We start from the raw sequence: 18,564 nt of genomic DNA, 5'->3' as shown, positions 1-18,564 counted from the left end.
GGTTTGACAGTTTTCTTCGTGATCCGGAGGATCATGGGTCACGTGGTGGCGGAGACGTATCTCCCGACAGGCTTCATCGTGGCTGTGTCCTGGCTGTCGTTCTGGTTCAGCCCGGATGAGTCAAACGCCAGAGTCTTCCTGGGTGATTATAGATCAACCATTTCATTACCTTCTGTATGAACGTATGCAGCAGAAATAAAACTGTATTTTTCCCACACAATGGGAAAAAGAACACGACTCGGGGAGGAGTGGATCCAAAGATACAGAAAATAATGGCGTCCCCCGTCACTTTCTTACGTAATGGCTCTTATGTCATGTATTTCAGACAATTGCTCTAAAACATTTTTCTGTGCCGTTTAAGCCCTGTTTGAAATGTACGTGTACAGATTACTTTGACTCGTGATATGGTCGATATGATAACCTGAATTCCAGCCTTTTTATCTTTTTGCGCTCTCTTCGTCTGTTACCGAGTGGGTCAAAATGTGTCCGATTGTATACGTTTTGGGGCCTCACAAAAAAAGTTACGATACGCTAGGATATGGCGTCGACCAGTCAGCGATGTGGCATCGGAAGGCGACGACCGTTTACGAAACCGTTTACGTCCAGATTCAAGGTGGGTTGATGGGTCCTGGTGTATATGTATCTACTATATCCTCAATGTACAATACCAAGTACCCCCGTCCTTTTTTCAGGAATCATGACTGTAGTGACGATAACAAATATCGTGGCGAAAGTCCAGAGCACGCTGCCCAGAGTGTCGTACATCAAGGCCATCGACGTGTACCTGGGTGTGTGCCTGGTGTACGTGTTCGGCGCCGTGGCGGAGTACGCGGCCGTCAATCACAACTACTACACGCGCGCCCTCATGCGGAGGAGACGGGAAATGCAAGCTGCGAGGAAACGGAGGAACCGTGCAGGCGTCCACAGCTTCTCGGAGGTGAGATCATGAATTTTCTGGAAACCTTTTTCATAATACCGGTGACCCAAAATGCCGAAGCAACTATTTGCCTGTGTATAAACCAAACTTACTTAATTGACTCGCAATACACTGTGAAAATGCAAAATGTAAAATGCATGGCATGTGACATTCTACAAAAAACCGCAAACAACACAAAGCGTTAAACGTTACTACGTCAATATTTTCGTGTTTTCGCAATGATAAATCCGTTCTTTTTCGCGGTACTTTTATATTTGCGGTTTTCGAGGTCACTACTGTACCGCGAATTTATTTACCGCAAACAAATAATTTGCCCACTTTCATTTTGCTGCACCTGCCGCCACCGCGAACATATAGGTCCACCAACATGTCCTTTTTCCCAGACTGCGAAATTTTGCTACCGCCAATAGTGATTTACAGCGATTGTGAAAGTGGTTTTAGTAGTCTAACCACATCCGTAAAATGCCTCTGTCCCTGAGGCGTCACAAAAATATCTGAATCATAAGATAACGAACGTTAGTCATTTAAACGTTTTTAAAAATCGCAGGAATCCAGTGGAGGAATGGAGGAGAAATACTCTTCTAATGAAGACAACACAGAAGGCTCAGATGACGTCATTGATCTCACCCGAACAGGCAAAGCAAAAAGATGGGCGAGAGGAAGAGAAGATTGGGGCAGAGAAATAAGCGGAGAAAGGATAGAACGAAGGAAGAAACAAACAAACGTTCAAAACACGAATCACGGTTGTGGGGTGGAATTTTGCACTGATACCGAAATGTCTTTTGGAATTGAGAAGTCGTCAGATGGGATAACTCGAAGAGCTCCGCACAGATACAGCGTCGAGATAGAGACGTTACGTACAAGATCACGCAGAAGGCGTCATCGGTCATCCTATCATGGGTGCCCAGACGTCGGTAGTGACGTCAGTTACGTCATGACGGAGATTGGACAGAGGATGAGCAAAGATACATCTGATGTGTCTCTGCACCAACAGGGTAACTTAACACGTCAAGAAACCACCTTCTACTCGTGGCCCCATCACAAGAGACAATGGCAAAGACGACAAGAGGCAAGTCGCCATTCTTCAAATTGGAATGTTACAAGAAGTACCAACATAAGGGTGAACGTAGAGGTGTCTTCTAGTGAAGAAGATTCACCAAGGAAATCTAAGGACACTGAAGGGCGTCGCTTGTTTAACACATGGATGCCTTTATCTAGAATCACAGGAAAGCTGGTCCGGGACAAAAACGTGAACCGGATAGACAAGATAGCTCGGATCATCTTCCCCTTGAGTTTTCTGTTGTTCAATATAATGTATCTGGTGGTCTTGTATGTATAGAAAATGGAGCTATATCTGCAAATTTGTGTCCATATGTTTATCCTCGTATACGTATCTTTATATGAATGGAAAGAATTATGGTCACATGATCCACTGTAAATGACTGTTGTTTGGCGTAGATATTGCTTGTTGAGTATTTGGGACAATAGATACGAATTCATGTTATTGTTAGTAGTACTAATCGTTTAGCTTTACTAAGTTTTACCAAGTCTTACTTGAAAAATGCCAAATAAAGGACACAGGAAGTCTTTTTTGTTCATAGAATTCCATTTATTAAAACATTGCCTCACTCAAAAATCATGTCAAGTACTCTAAATGCCCTCATCATACCAGAAGAATGCCAAACATCGGACACACAAAACTGTCAAAAGGCAACCATGTTTGCAATGCAAAGTTTCGGGGTTATGTCCAAATGTAAGATTTTTTTTCAAGTCTACGCCAGCATTGCAAGACATAACCCTACACAAACGTGCATGTCATAGGAAAGCATGAACTCTCTACAATATCGGAAATGCCTCCAGTCAAATACACGCCAAAGTCGTCATAATATCTCCGTACAGTAAGTCATTTTAAAATGAAAACGATTTTAGGTCCTCGATCCTTTGATGTCGAAAAGAAGAAATACAATACAATTTATATACTAGTACCACACAATCCCGTTGGCTAACAGATCAACTGTTAGCCACAGCTTAGCCACTAAAATGGTCGCATACAAATGTATCACGTGTTTTACTCTTATTTACATGTCCATTCTGTTGAGTATTTGGGGAATATGTTCGAGAAAACAAAATCTCTCAGGCGTTTGAAATTAATATATTGTCTAGATATAGCTATAGATCGTTTTAAAAACTGTCTCATATAGTATCATTTGTCATCCAAAGTTGTGTCCATTCTTTGTTGCTCAATTATGCATCAAATGTGAACTATAGGGTGTTATCGTATTCTAGAGCCAAGTATGTCCTATTCCTTTCTCGTGGTGGAGAATATTGTGTGGTTTGTGTGCTATTCCCAGAGAGAGAACGTCGTCAGTACCAGGCAGAAGAGCAGCGACACCAGGGGAGCCGTCGGTGTACCGCCTGACCCAATCCGCAACTGCTGACCGTTACACCTGCAAATACATGGAAGAGTAGTCAAACGTAGTACAACAGGACTTTAGCGTACGTTATGGTCGTTATTTTTACTTCTGGGCAAGGAAGTATTGTTTTGGGTGGCTGAGCTGTGGGCCTGTTTTTCTGTGTGTCCGGACAGAGTTGGTTGACAGCACGTGGGTAGAGGAAGATTGACAGGCAGAATGACAGATCAAAAGAAGAGTAAGTTGACAGCACGTGGGTGGGTGAGATTGACAGCCAAGAGGTCACAATATCATACCAAGAAATCAGGAACACTTGAAATAATCTTCCCATATCACACACACCAAACATTACTCAAACATTACACCAAACATTACATTACTTACACCCAGTGGATCCTTCCCATAATCTTAATTTCAAAATAAGATTAAGAGAAAGTCAGCAATAAACTTATAACCTGTTCCATCTTCATAGTCACATTTGCAAATACAGAATAAATTGACTCTTTTTTCCAGAACCAAGTGTTTTATTCAGCCGACGTTTCTGTGACCGTCTGAGCTTCCTCAGGGCAATTCTGACTGAATACATTTTTGTACTTGCAAATAGATTTCCTGACATCAGCCCAAGACAGGAAGACCTGGCTACACCTCTGCAAAGTCTGCCTTGTCCCCCGACGACCAGTGTCGGTCATGGGACTAGGTAGGTAGGTAAATACAAACAGTAAGGAGGAGAGAAATTTGCTGCATCGATCGGTACGTACTTGTCATGGTCGCAGCAGTATCGCCATTCCGTCAGCTCCGCAGCCTCGAAAGCGAACGGTGCATCCTCGATACCACAGTCGCTCAGCATGTCACATGACCGCTCCACTGCCAGGACACGCCCCTCCGAATCTACGGTCTGCCGTACCTGGGGAACAGTAAAGCTAGCGTCACATTCGAGTTGCCTAGAAAACGATCATACAAACATCCAGAATTTGAAAGTCCTAGTCTTAGACAAGTACACGTAGAGGAATTCAGCATTCAAGAAAGATCCACACAAAAAGATACTTAGTCTAGTATTCAAATTCAATAGTTGAATGTTAATTTTATGGTCATTGAGCCTAAATCTTTTTAAACATGTCGTGAAATGCTCTGATTCTCGACAAGCACTATGCATGCAAAACTAAACGTGTTAAGAAAGAGCGACAGAATTCAAACTATATCATACTGTGCAGAGATATCACAGAGATAGCTGTCTTTCTGTAGCTGTCCTTGGTGCTGAATGCTCAATTGTTTCTTCGGTCTTCGTATGAAATGGATTTGAACAGATACTTGATACAACTGGGAAAATAATGGAAAGGAACTTTAAATTTTGTACTAACGATGATATTGAAAGATCTGATGATGAAATCGGACATCATTTTTTCTATCTGGCGTACAAAGAACGGAGGCAACATACAATGCACCGCTCGCCGGATTCGCACGTTTCCGTGTACGCCTGCGGTTCCTGCTCGAGATGACAGGGGTCGCCCTCGGTCACATTTTCGCTGCTGCACACGAAGCACTCCAGCGGTGGAGCGGGGGTTCCAGTGGGTGGTTCGGTTGGTCCTGGAGTTACTGTCACACGTATAGCAGCGGAGGAAAATGCATTATTTATTAGTGGATTGTGTTGACAGCCAATCTCATTCTACCGTGGCCGACAAGTACAAAATTTTACACGGCAACTTTTGGTGTTTTACACTGCAACTTTGGGTGTTTTACACTGCAACTTTGGGTGTTTTACACTGCAACTTTTTCTGTGTTTTACACTGCAACTTTTTCTGTGTTTTACACTGCAACTTTTGCTGTGTTTTACACTGCAACTTTTGGTGTTTTACACTGCAACTTTTTGGTGTTTTACACTGCAACTTTTGCTGTGTTTTATACTGCAACTTTTGCTGTGTGGAAAACTTACACCCCTCCCCTTTTATAATGGACGGTCCCCCTGTCAGGTCAAAGGTGACAAAGACGGTGGCGGCCTGAGAGTCACAGTGTCGTGCTGTGACTGAGTCAAGAGTCAACACTTCATAATTGAAAATAAGTCTTTATTGCTTCATAGTACCAAGTGGTGCCACATTTGACTCCCATAGGCCCAATATTTACTCATCAAATTATTAGCGACCTTGCGAGTCCGAATTCTCTAGCTAGAAAATGTCACGTGACTCAAAGGCGGGGAAACGTGGAAGACGCATGCAAGCGTTTATGACATCATGCCACGATAGTTTAAGCTAATTACATATTTACGCCTTCAGACAGACATCTGATCATTTCTATCATACCATGCGTCGACATCAACACGTAGCGGTGCAAACGTTACCAACATTCACTAGATATCAAACTAAGTAAAAGTCTGGTATCAAGTTGGAACATGTATTCGAAAAGTAAGATTCACCATTTTATCACAAAGTTTGTGTATCTTAGCATCCGTTTAAGTCACAAGCTGACGTCTAGGGACATTAAAATGAAGAAAAACCTTTAGAAAAAAACTAACGTCACAACGTCACAACGTAGCCAAGCTTTTCCTCTAAAAAACTTATATGCACGAAAAGGATAACTCAGTCGACGTAGTTTGCATGCCATCGTTGTCACCTTTGACCTGACAGGGGGACCGTCCATTATAAAAGGGGAGGGGTGTAAGTTTTCCACACAGCAAAAGTTGCAGTGTAAAACACAGCAAAAGTTGCAGTGTAAAACACAGCAAAAGTTGCAGTGTAAAACACCAAAAGTTGCAGTGTAAAACACAGCAAAAGTCGCAGTGTAAAACACAGCAAAAGTTGCAGTGTAAAACACCCAAAGTTGCAGTGTAAAACACCCAAAGTTGCAGTGTAAAACACCAAAAGTTGCGGTGTAAAACACCAAAAGTTGCGGTGTAAAATTTTGTTCTTGTCGGCCACGGTATCATTCAATCTACGGCGAATCTACATTGTAGTCAAGCAGATACTAGGGTTGCAAAAGACAGTATCAAATTGGCCAGGCAGTACCCATTCGCCAGAGAGGGTCCATACGCCACTGTTTCTAGTGGAATAGTCTAAGTCACCTTGTACTACTGGTTCTAGTAGAATAGTCATCTTGTAGTATATATATTTCCATGTGCTAGTTCTAGTAGAATAGTCGCATTTTAGTACTTCTAACAGATCCGGATTTCTAGTGGAATAGTTACCCTGTAGTACTAGTTCTAGTAGAATAGTCACATTGTAGTACTACAGTTCCATGTACTAGTTCTAGTTCTATAATCACCTCCATCGAGTCCATTGCAGTCCGCCCCCTCAAACCCTGCCGGACAGACACAGAGGCAGGTGGACTCGTCCAGATAACCGCCGTTGTAACACATCTGTCCTTCACAGCAGGCATTCGGGTCTCCGGGGGTGGCGAAGTCTAGCGAATCATACAAGGTGATATTATGTAAGGCCATGTTGATTTGATTATATGGATGACATCCGCGCGCGCATGAATTTTCGGCCGTTTCCAAAAAAAAAAAAGTTTTCGTACAAATCGTACAAAACAGTTGCAAAATGAGCAAAAATATACCGTAAGTTACAAAAAAATAATAAATAAAAACTATGAATGCCAAAATCAAACGACAAAAGACGAAATTGTAAAGAAATGAACTTGAAGACTAGATTATTCGCCAAACCATATTCTGTCCCATTTGTTCAACCTTCAAAACCACGTATATTTCATAATGAAAACAACTTTTTTTTGCAAACTTTTTTTTATTCGCACGCGCGCATCAGTTTTGAGGTTCCCGGAGGATGACATCCATATAATCAAATCAACATGGCCTAATGTATGGAGGATATCATTGTATGCGTACATTTGTTGTCAAATGAAATGGTAGTGCGTCGCACATGATCTACCCTTCTCAAAAGTGAAATAATATATCGTATATCAGCGGTAAAAATGTCATTTTACTGTATATATATATATATGCAGATACAATGTGATGCTTTCTGCAAATTCCAAGTTCTAGAAGAGTGCTTCAGAATAGTTTTTTCTCAAATTTTATTTACTTCAATTCTCACCTCAAAACAAGGCTCATACGAACCATTTATAAGTTTTGGGTTACATTATTACCATAATGACGTCGACAGTCTGAAATGCACAGTTTTTATGACAAAGAATATATGCTATATCATTTTACCATTTCTTCAACGTAACTGGCCCAAGGTTACTTTTCATGCCCAAAATGGCCCAGCGTACAGAGCCCAGTCTCATACAGGTCCACTGCTTGTGTAAATTAAGCAGCGCACCCTGGAGCTAGCTAAGTAAAATGCAGGCCGCGGATCGACCGGGAAGGCAGGACGGTTACTTGAAATATACTAGCGGCAAGCATGGCACGACAGTTAGTATGTAAGAGTATGGACAAGAAAGGTTAACATTCTTACCACAGTGTCCACACATTTCCCTGCAGTAGTCGTTGACAACGTCAAATCCAGTCATGGTGCAGAACGCTGCACTTGGCCAGCCGGGGTTCGCGCCACATAGACGATGGCCATTTTCACAAGGCACTGTAATGTACAGTCACAAGAAACGGAATACATCAGAATAAAGTATGGTTATCCCTTTGAGAGAATTCAACACAGAGAATAAGTCTCGGTGAAGACATAATAAATAAGATATAATAAAAGTGCAATAGTTAAACTCGTGATCGTTTAAATGCCATCAACTTACAGCAAATGGGGACGTTCTTGGGGCGGTCGTGGACATGTTGTATAACAATGATAAAATTGCAACACCCTTGCGACGAAAAAAAAATTGGCGTATATTGTTGTCGATGTTGTCTATGATTGGGTTTGTCATGACCTGGCTCAAAATTGAACGATACGTTGACTGCGTTTTGACCGTTGTTCTTTTTAAAACTCACGTTCTGACGTGAGACCTATCCTTAGTCCTGAAACACCACATAACTCACACACCAACGTCATTACCGGATCACGAGGGAAATCATGCTCCAGCAGAAAACGGCTCAAACAATGAAAACGGTGAGAACAATTCTTTATGTTTATGTTCAAAAGTTTTAACTTTGAATATGTAACTACCAACACAAATGAACTTTTCATGATTACAAGGTACTCAAGTGAGAGCCATATTCTTTGTGTTGGATCAAAAGTTTTAAGTTTATGGATTTTTATGTAGATACCTATGGGGTCATGAATTGATGTTGCGCACCAGTGATGTACAAGTGGACTTCTATCACGTGGTGAACACGGGCGGGGCACGACCTGTCTTAGCCAATCACAATGTGAGCTTGGTCCGTCCTAACCAATCGCAGTGCAGATCTACACGTGCTCCTAAATTTGTACTTGGGTGGTTGTTCAACAATGCCATACTCGGTGAACATACTATACCTGAACAGTCGGGACTGTCCCAGCCGTCTTTACACGTACACGTACAGGTGGTCGGGTCGAGCACTCCGCAGTTCTTGCATTCCAGGGCACAATCTAGAAAAAATAAACTTCAACATCACTCTACAATTTTATGCATATATAACAATTGTTTTTAGCTCCATTCACAAATTGGCTTCGGGTTATCTAGTGTGTTCAGGCTATGTTACATTGTTGCATATATAGTGTACGTCCATTGCTAACTACTATCGTTAAAAAACGATTTAATGATAGAATACCACGTATGTATAAACTATGATATTGCGAGAAACATTGACGTGCGAACTATTCTTGAATGCGAGATGTTGTCAGCAATTCATAACCTAGATGAATATCTGTCACTTGGTTTATGTAGATACTTACCGCAGTTTTGGGCAGGACAGTCAACTGTGTATAAAGAAAGAAAAAAAAGGTGTAGGGTATACATTAACTTTTTGTGGGCTACACGATTGATCATCGAATGCAAATGTAATTTGCCTGTCAGGAAAATATGGCATAATATATCTGGTCAATTAATCAAACCAGTGAATATTTTGTGTAAAATTTTACAAAGAATAGAAATGCTTAAGCTTGTTGTTCTGATAGACATACATCATTACCAAGATCTGATAACACGCTACTCTTTCTGTGCTATTTCCAACGCTGCAGTTCGCTATTAATAGGTGTGGTGGCGCAGCTGATAGGTGTGTGTCCTTCAGTCTAGCTGGACACATGTATAACACTCACCACAAAACCCCTCGTCACACCATCCCTCCTGGTTGGGACACTGTGAGCAGGGCGGGCCGGCCAGGTACGGCCGGGTGTTGGCCAGGTTTCCTCTGAAGTGAAGATGGTAACGTTTAAGCCAAAGTTATGTCACGAGAGCACCGATTCAGTAATACAGAGCAAAGACGCCCCTGTCACATAGAACATTCTACAGACTTAACGAAGTCCTGTGACGGAAGACTTTGTCGTAACGTTAGAATAATCATCGGGTCGAGCCTTATGATAATGTTCAGAACTTTATTTTCAATCAAAAAAGCTTGATAACGAGGAAACGGAGAGTCATACATGTGTATTGAAAATTACTAGATTGCACGTAAATACTAACGTTACACTCATTATTACATGCTGAACTAACGAGCTAATACATGTACCATGTACCAACAAACGAGTAAAAAGCTTACTGGGGTCCGTAGTTGCACACCACGACTGCATGCCCATTCCAGGGACAATGGTAGTAGCTGCAGCCCACATCAGTCGTACTGGCCCACATCAGCTATGGGCCGAAACACAACATTAGACATATAACGTTACGTACTTGACATTATAACTTCACAGGAGTTATGTCCTTGATAATATTCATCAAAATACCGGCGAAAGTTTCTTCATCTTCGAGAACGATGGACTTTCAAGGCCGGGAATGACGCAGAGAATGGTTCCAGTGACGTGTATGTTTTCTGATTCCCCACCTGGGTGTAATGCGTGCACATTCCGCCAGGTGGCGGATGACACTTGGTCTCCTCCCAGTTGTAGAAGTCAATCTCGTCGTACCAGCTCTGGATCACTACGGTGAGGTTGATCTGGGCCAGTGAACTGAGCCAGATGTTTTGTCCTGAACAAGCAAACGCAGGTGTGAAATAAACGTGCAAATCTCTAAGTGCCCTTTTTTACTTTTACTTGTTTTTAATTGTTTGGCTGTGTTTTTTATCGAAACATTTATTGCCAAATATCTGAAATCTCTGATTTCATGTTTTCATAATGTGATGAAATTCCCGACATAGTGGATGTCTTGTACAGTTATGTCCTTCTGTGAAGGTAGCTATAAGAACTAATTGTCTTCCATCATTTTTCTTTTGTATGTCTCTATGTCGTTTGTATGTGATCTGTGTGTCTCTCTATTACAAGTTCCAGTTTAATATGCATGTATTACATAAGAAATATCCAATTCAATATAGCTACCACTCTTTTTCGACTTCTCCTAATAGCTCAGTTTTCCTTTTGTAAAAAAAGTGAAAGGTCTTTGTTCAAAGATCCCTCGAAAGCTGTACCAAAACAGAGAATAATCCGAAAGGCAAAACTTACGACTTCACGACTAAGCTCCGAATTATGTCATTCTTTTCACCATAGTGTATCAACAATGTCATAACACAACAGGAATCGCGCCGTTGCTTCAACGTCCGGCGGTTTAATCCTACCCATTATGTTTATCGTCTGAAATCAAACACTGGACCCCCAACGGGGGTGGATAGATGCCCGCAGTGAGAGGTAGAGCGGTGTGCTACCGGGCTATGGCGAGGCCTGGTTGCCAGAGGAAGCGGAATGTGTTCTGTAGCAGTGTATACACTCACTCTGTCACAACACTCCACTTCAGCGGTATCGATGACAACTCTGTACATAACCAGTATGAAACACAGCACAACAGACATATCAAATATGATTTTTTTTAAGTAAATGGTGGGGCGAGGGATGGACTGATACCTACCTACATGAGTACCGAAGGTCGAGTTAGGGCGAGGTGGAAAGCCGTGTTCAATCGAACAGTTCAGCGCCCACTCGTGTGCCTGGTCCGCCAACTCTTCATTCCACACCTACGGGGAAACGGATTCACGAGAAATTACAAGGTGACCGTGTGGTCATTAGGAATGTACGTATCCAGATTGTACTATCTATTCTTCGGACATGCAGTAGAAATGTTTTCACAAGTTATAAGTGAATACGACTATTGTATATTTGTCATTTGCATTGTTTGTATGTACATGTATGTTTACATCGTTCGTATATTGATTTGTGTCATGTTGCAATGTTTGATCATCCAAAAGGCATGACATGTGTCAATACACCATATCATCATTACATGTGTAAGGTGGAAGGGGGAGGAGTCAAAGTTGAAGAGAGGGGGATTACGATAAGTTAAGCCTAATGATGGCAAAGTCCACCCACGTATGATAATCAAATCAACATCATATGACCAATCATCATTAAAAGAAATTGATGAGGTGTTAGACTACAGGACACTGCGACCTTATTCGCTGTTGTTTTGTACACACTATCCAGGGGAAATAATCCTTTAATGACTCCCATATCGTTATTCTATAGCGGTGTCACCGGGAAACGTTATAAATGTGGTCCAGTCGGCGGCGCATTCGATTCTGCGGCGCCATTATTCACCATTAAATACTGTTTTCTTGCAATCACGGAGGGAAAAGTAAGAGTACCGAGATACGAAAATAATGGATTCAGCAAAGTTGAGCCATTGCAAATGAAGAATGATTTGTTTGGCAACAGTTTTTTTTTTCTCGACAAATTTGCAGTTGACTTAAACGTCGGGACAAAAACAGTACAAGCTTTAACAAACACGTACGTTTCAGTGTTCAGAGTGGAAATTCTACATTAACATTCTTATCATACAGTTTTATCACTCTTATCTCTCTCTCACTCCCACAGTCTTTCCAATATCCGCCGCAGTATCTAGATATACTGGAACTGCTAATAGTATGATGTTGTGTTACCTAATCAAATCTAACTTATAGATTTCCTTTAACGGTTTATGAAGTTACGCCCCGTGTTAAAACTATGACATTTGTGAATTCAGAATTTCAAAATTCCGTACCGCTTGCAAGTGTTTCTGTACATAAAAGCATTATATAAGTACCAGATCAAAGAACAGTACTAGTTTTCGACGTCTATGACTGATAGCGCAATGTATTCTTATTTAGGCATATTAATCATCTATAATAATGATCCTCGATAAGGAAGTTTGTACTAATATATCCTATTATATCTTTTGATGATTATTACTACAGTAATGAAATGATGTCAAGAATAGTCACATTCGCCGTGGGTCGTTGTGCGATTTTGATGCACGAGACAAAACGCATTCTTTACGCACACAAGAAAATATGCGTAAAGATTTCGTTCCCCCACTTGCGTTTATCTTTACGCATGTTTTGAGTCATGCTTAAAGGTAGGCAATAGTTTTCAAGCAGGCTTTGACAGAACCAACTGCCGACTCAACGATCTAAGACAGCCTTTTCCATAAAAAATCTTCTGACTTTTACCACACACATGCGTGATTATCCCAAGAAAAAAAAGCGGGGTGCGATCGCACGACAATGCTATGTGACTGGGCCCTAGCGTTTGAGCTTTTCGCGAGACAAAATCATCCACGCGATTTTGATGTCGAACAATTTTCCAGCAGGCTGTGACAGAACCAACTACCGAGTCAAGGACCTAAGACAGTCTTTTCCATAAAAAGACTTTTACCGCGGACACATGCGTGACTATCCCAACAAGGCTTCAGGTTGCGGTGGTACGACGATATGTGACCGAGACCCTACACTTCACGAAATCTTACCTTTAAGCACATCTTAAACATGCGTAAAGGAACGGGCAAAGGAAGAAACGGAACATTTAATGGATGCTTTAAGGTGTGCGTAAAGGATGGATTTTGCGCAGTGCCTAAAGCGGTAGCTTTTCGTTCGCGAGACAGTAATCATCCACAGGACATAGCTTCAATGTAATTTCCGTACAGAGATGCTGTGAACCTGCTAGCTGGTTTAGAACAAGCTTGCTGTGCCAGTGAGATAACAAAACAAAACATGTGTAACATTCCAGTCTTGCATGGCTCAAAATGTACGACATTGGTAGGTTATGCACTTTAGTCTCATTCAGCTACCATAGACTACGACCCTAAAGATCCAGTCATAGTAATTTGTGCATCTATATTGAAAACTAAACGTTACTATAGTCCAATACAGATACAACTACCAATAGACATGTTTTGTGGTTTATGTTTCTTACGTTTTTTCTTCACGTGTTTTGTCAAATTGCTTTTGGACAATCCCTGGGAAATGTAAATGCTGGTCATTGTGTAGATTTTGGGAGCCCTGGACCCTACTTAGAAGTATCACTATGTAACCCCGACGCCACAGCAATAGAAAAATCTTATCCAGGTACAATGTTTCATCATCAAGTTATACGTGGAAACCTGGTCCAAAACAAATAACGAACTACAATTTCATGTGCATTATCATACCTTCAGAGATTGTAAAATATGATCCAAGACATTACCGTTTAAAGTACCATTTTTTGCGTGATAGACACGGTTATATTTTATCTGTTTGCCAGCAAAATATATCACGACACAAGCTTGAACGTGGACAAAGTGCAAAGTTTCATACTCTTAAGTATTTGCAATCGCCCAGACATGTTGGAACAGTTTGCTGGGTGCGGAGACCTCTAGAGATTATAGTTATGGGTTATATGCTTATGGCGCGTCTAGTACCGGACTAGCTGTACTGATGATTATGTGCAAAGGCACCATCGCAAGAAAAATCAACACTATAAATATCCAATTCTTACTGGATATCTACAGTATAGGGTATGTGTACTAATAGAATTGTTATTAACTTCGCCAAGAAGGCTTTTGGTAGCGTGTGTAACGGTGTCAAGTTTGTTTCGCAGCATGGTTGGATGGGTCAAAACCGGTACAATAGCTCAATCACTAGATTGCTCGATTTGTAACCGGGAGGTCGTGAGTTCAAACCCCGGCCGGGTCATACCAAAGACTTTAAAAATGATACATACTGCCTTATCTGTTTAGCACTCAGCATCTATGAGAAAGAGTATGGGAATGTCAACATACAACACTACCAGCAGGCTAGACCCCTGCTGTAGTGCTTGCACAACTGTGTGACCCAAGGGCTACAGAAATGGAGATGGGCGCCATCTCTATGCTCTGCAGAGAGTGGAATGGGGCCCTTTTTTTATTAAAGAAAAATGTTATAGATTTTGGGCTCCTGGTGGCTTTATCTGGTACTGCAGTGGCAGAAAATCTCGTCTTCCTGACTGGTCATGATCGTGTTAACATCCGATGGTCAATTTTCAAGCAGTTGAGTGAGCACTGATTGTGAGCTCAGAATGAACGTTAACTTGACCGAACGTGCACTTGTTTGACAAACATTCATGCTGACCAAATATTCTAATTTACAGTAATACCTCAATATCTCTTCTGTTTTTTCGAGTGACGTGTTGTAATTTTTGTCTCAATGACAATTTCTTTCGTCCTTGACGACAGAAGTATGTCTGTCACGTTTGACCACGTAGTGGCATTGAATGGAGCCGGTCAAAACACTACCCGATACGTGATCAAGGCGCAGTCTAGATGCAGTTCTTCTAATAAAGGGGGTTGAAAAGAAGGTATACAAACACCTTAGCTGGATAATTCAAGTCGTGATGAACAAGGGACAAACACTCGGTAGATAGGAAAGCGTATAACAGCAACGCGGCTAACATTAAAATATCTGACCACAATTTCACATGTTTCTGCATGTGCCTATATGACGTCGTCTGGAACTGGATCTTAGTCAGCAATGAACATGCATAGTATACTAAGTATACGTATACGGAGTTTAAATGTCTACGCAGCCAAGATGCATATCTGAACATTCAAAAACTTCACATTTTACGGTGAACATATACATCAAATGTACAAAAGCAATATTTTAACGTTATCAAAATATCAAAATACGCTTTTGTTAATATGAACAGTAGATGGACAATAGTACATAGCGTTGTTGCAGACTCTTAGTATTAAGCGTTAAAATGTAGCATTTCACTAGTATATACTCCAAGTTTCATATCCCCCAGATCACATGTGCACTCAGCCCACCTGGGCAGAAATATGCAATAAAGATCCATTCATTCAATGGGCGGTGGGCACCAGTAGCTAGTTTGTTCTCATACAAACCCTGCCCCTTGTCGCTTGAATAGCTCGTAAGAGAACAAATACGTTTGTAGGCTTAGGACTGATCCGCACTTTCTCCAACACTGCTAATGTAAGTCCCGCTGTCTTATTCCTAATCCCGAGTAAATCCACCGCTTAAGTCACCACAATGCGAGGATTTGCTCAGAAATGTTCGGCAAAGTTCTTGCTGATTGTCCCAACAATTTGTAAGTCATATAAAGAAGAATTCATCAAAGAATTTCATTTTCCACAGGGTTCGTGGATGTGTCATTCGAAGTTTATTTTTCTTTCTTTCTTCCTAATCCCTAAGAAATGCAATTTTCTCCTAGCAGTGGTACTTACCAATGGAAGCATGTTGGCCGCCAGAGGCGGCGCGGTCCTTCGGAGAAAGTTGTGATGTCTCAAGATTTCTTCGATGTCCTCAGCGGTAGCATTCGTCACAGCCTCCGTCAAGCCGGCCAGTCCAACACTCACGAAGACAAAAAGAACCACGGCCTTCATTTTTTTCATAAAACTTTTTCACCACAAAAAATACAACTTGCTAACGCTTCTCGGCTACGTAAGACGATTGGAAGGCTAGAAGTGGCTCGTCTTTAAGACTTGGGTGGCACTTTCTCCTGCGGACAGGCCGACCAACCACCGGCTAAGATGTGAGTGGTGTGTTTGGCGTTGTTTGACAAAGTGTTGTGCCAAACTTGTGTAATTATGAAGTGTCCCGACATGTCAAAGTACGTAAGCTCTATTTGTCCTGCAAACAGAGACATTCTGCACGGAGATGCGCGTTACTAGTATCGTCCGGGTACCGCCTGCCGAGTTAGTTCGATAGATTTTCCACAGTAAAGAATCATCGAATATCTATAAACTATGATGTATATTAGTCATTTATGGGGATACACCCTGTACAGAGATATGATGCTATAGTGTTACACATTATGTTACCTTATCGACAATATTAGGAATGCACCGCCTACTATCTTCACTGATTGTAAAAATGAAATACAAAGTATACATAAATTCTTATTTTTGAGCACAAGTTTTCAGTGAGTTTTTTTAAATACATTAGACTTGGATACAGTATATCATCTATATGATTTAAAGCAGTTACGAATCAATATATTTTTCCAAAATCGTCCTTGACATTATTTCTGCCCATGTATTGTCTTGAATACAGGTCAATTCAAATAAAGAGCACTAGAATACTACTATCTACTGTCACAGAGTACTTACTAGCTAGTGTGTGCTCCAGGAATACTGTATAACTTGTAGTGTTATCGGAAACATGAATAGGCAGCAAAGTTCTGGTGTTTTTAACCCTACGTTATCTCTGCACAAATGCTTACAACGATACGAGAGAATGCCATGTGTGAACGTCGCAAAAGAACCAAGCCACGCGCCAACCCACCGAACAGTAACAGGGGAAAACGTTAATCAATTACAACTTAATGGGCCATTTTTATCAAGTTTCTCTATCTCTCACTGTCACTGACAAATGCATTTGACGAACAATAAATGAACCTCGTTGTTTGCTCTTTCGGACGGGTACAATTACATATACATATTTAATGGGCCATATGTACATGTCCCTGCGATTGGGCCTAGAGGAAAAGGCATCGTCTAGTTGTTGTGATTTTCTTTATTAAAAAGCTGCACAGTAACAGCAAACGCTAGCGGCAGCGAGGCACCATTTGTTTCAGTTCGAAAAACAAAATACGTCTTGGAGACAACAGTGTTATGACAGGTTTGCATAATCTAATCTTGTGGCATCTTGTTTCCACGTGATTTACTTGGAAAGGGAGACAGAAGCCATGTACACTTGTGTACCTGTGAACTACGATGCCAAGTATACTAAAAACACCAAGTCAGCATCTCTCACTGTTATAATTCACAATCGATTACGATGGACAGACCTGTTCACACTTGCTTAGGTAACCTTTGTTTACATTTAGGTTGTTTGTGTGAATGGTTTCTTTGTTGGTTGGGCAGCTGGTTGGTTGTTTTCTTGCCTGTTTGGTTATTTGTTTGGTTATTTGATTGGTTGTTTGATTTCGATCGGTGGTTGCTTTTTTTGCTTTGTTTGTTGTTTGTTTGTTTGTTTGCTTGTTTGTGATTTGGTTGGTTTCTTGACTGTTGGTTGGTTGCTTGGGTGCTTGATTGACTGGTTGGTTTTATCGTTTTAGGGTTGGTTTTATGGTTGGTTGGTTGATTGGTTTTATGGTCGGTTTTATGGTTGTTTTCATGGTTGTTTTTATGGTTTCATGGTTGATTGGTTGTTTGGTTGGTTGCCTGGTTGGTTGGTTGCTTAGTTGCTTAGTACTGAAATTTTAGACGGATTTTATTAAAAAACAATCTCAAGGGTTACTTGAATCATCTTTATGGTGGACAATTGCTTAGAATCTTTATTTTTTGTCTTTCTGTTCAAAATCAACCACACAAACAGTCACAAAACGACGTCGGTGAAAGCATTTTAAAAAGGTATAATCGAAGAGACTTTTTACGACAACAGAAAAACAAGTTATCGATCGAGACAACCCCAGAAATTGTTTGTTTGTTGCCTATCAAGTTGTAACGTGTCGCTCGATACACGAGAATGGCAAGCAAAGTTCCTACGCATTTCAATAGTTTAGTCGATCAGTAGATCATTAGTATTTTAACACTCGTGCAAATATTCCTTTCACCAAAGATCAGAAGTGTGGGGGAGTCTGTGTTTGCATTCATTAGCCACTGTTTTATGAAATGCCAAGTCGAACACGCAGAGAGAGATATCTGACATTGAGAATGGTCTCCTATTCCATGGTATCCATATCTCGTCATGTTTGGCCCTAAGGCTTCGCTTTGAACATGTATTTAAGGCACCAAGGAGGTTTAAGTAAAATGATTTAAACCTCCTTAATCATTGAAGGCACCAAGGGCTTCTGGCTCTATTTGACTGGTGTACATGTCTTTCAATTAGGTATAGAAGTCATACACTACATTTTCTTACTCAGTATACGTTATATACACATCGTAATAACTAAAGGTAGCTGTCAATTACAACATTGGGTAACGGGAGGGGGACGCACTGTACTGTACTAACTGCTAAATATTGTTGTT

At 41.1% G+C, this 18,564-nt stretch overlaps 2 protein-coding genes across 2 annotated transcripts in view; one reads left to right on the top strand and one right to left on the bottom strand.

Annotated features, from left to right (window-relative positions):
• Positions 1-2,958, top strand: part of LOC109465874 (gamma-aminobutyric acid receptor subunit beta-like) — a 5,573-nt gene extending 2,615 nt beyond the window's left edge. Inside the window, exons 6-9 of the mRNA XM_019763363.1 lie at positions 1-142; positions 693-937; positions 1,485-2,006; positions 2,947-2,958. The exon at positions 1-142 is cut by the window's left edge and continues 3 nt beyond it. Coding sequence (XP_019618922.1) covers positions 1-142; positions 693-937; positions 1,485-2,006; positions 2,947-2,958 — 921 coding nt within the window. The remainder of the gene's footprint in view (positions 143-692; positions 938-1,484; positions 2,007-2,946) is intronic.
• Positions 2,959-3,131: 173 nt separating this feature from the next.
• Positions 3,132-16,144, bottom strand: LOC109465987 (multiple epidermal growth factor-like domains protein 6). The gene is made up of 12 exons (XM_019763494.1): positions 15,817-16,144; positions 11,212-11,317; positions 10,199-10,341; positions 9,914-10,005; positions 9,474-9,565; positions 9,111-9,134; positions 8,712-8,804; positions 7,749-7,871; positions 6,580-6,738; positions 4,784-4,932; positions 4,107-4,252; positions 3,132-3,384 (listed from the first exon to the last, which is right to left on the bottom strand). The coding sequence occupies exons 1-12, from the start codon at positions 15,982-15,984 to the stop codon at positions 3,279-3,281; spliced, it is 1,401 nt and encodes a 466-aa protein (XP_019619053.1). The 5' UTR covers positions 15,985-16,144; the 3' UTR covers positions 3,132-3,278.
• Between the last annotated feature and the right edge of the window lie 2,420 nt (positions 16,145-18,564).

Source organism: Branchiostoma belcheri, unplaced genomic scaffold (genome assembly GCF_001625305.1).
Source record: "Branchiostoma belcheri isolate BF01 breed outbred unplaced genomic scaffold, Haploidv18h27 scaffold16, whole genome shotgun sequence".
Taxonomy (NCBI): Eukaryota; Metazoa; Chordata; class Leptocardii; order Amphioxiformes; family Branchiostomatidae; genus Branchiostoma; species Branchiostoma belcheri.
The sequence above is the reverse complement of the archived record's forward strand: the minus strand, read 5'-3'. Positions and strand labels throughout refer to the sequence as shown.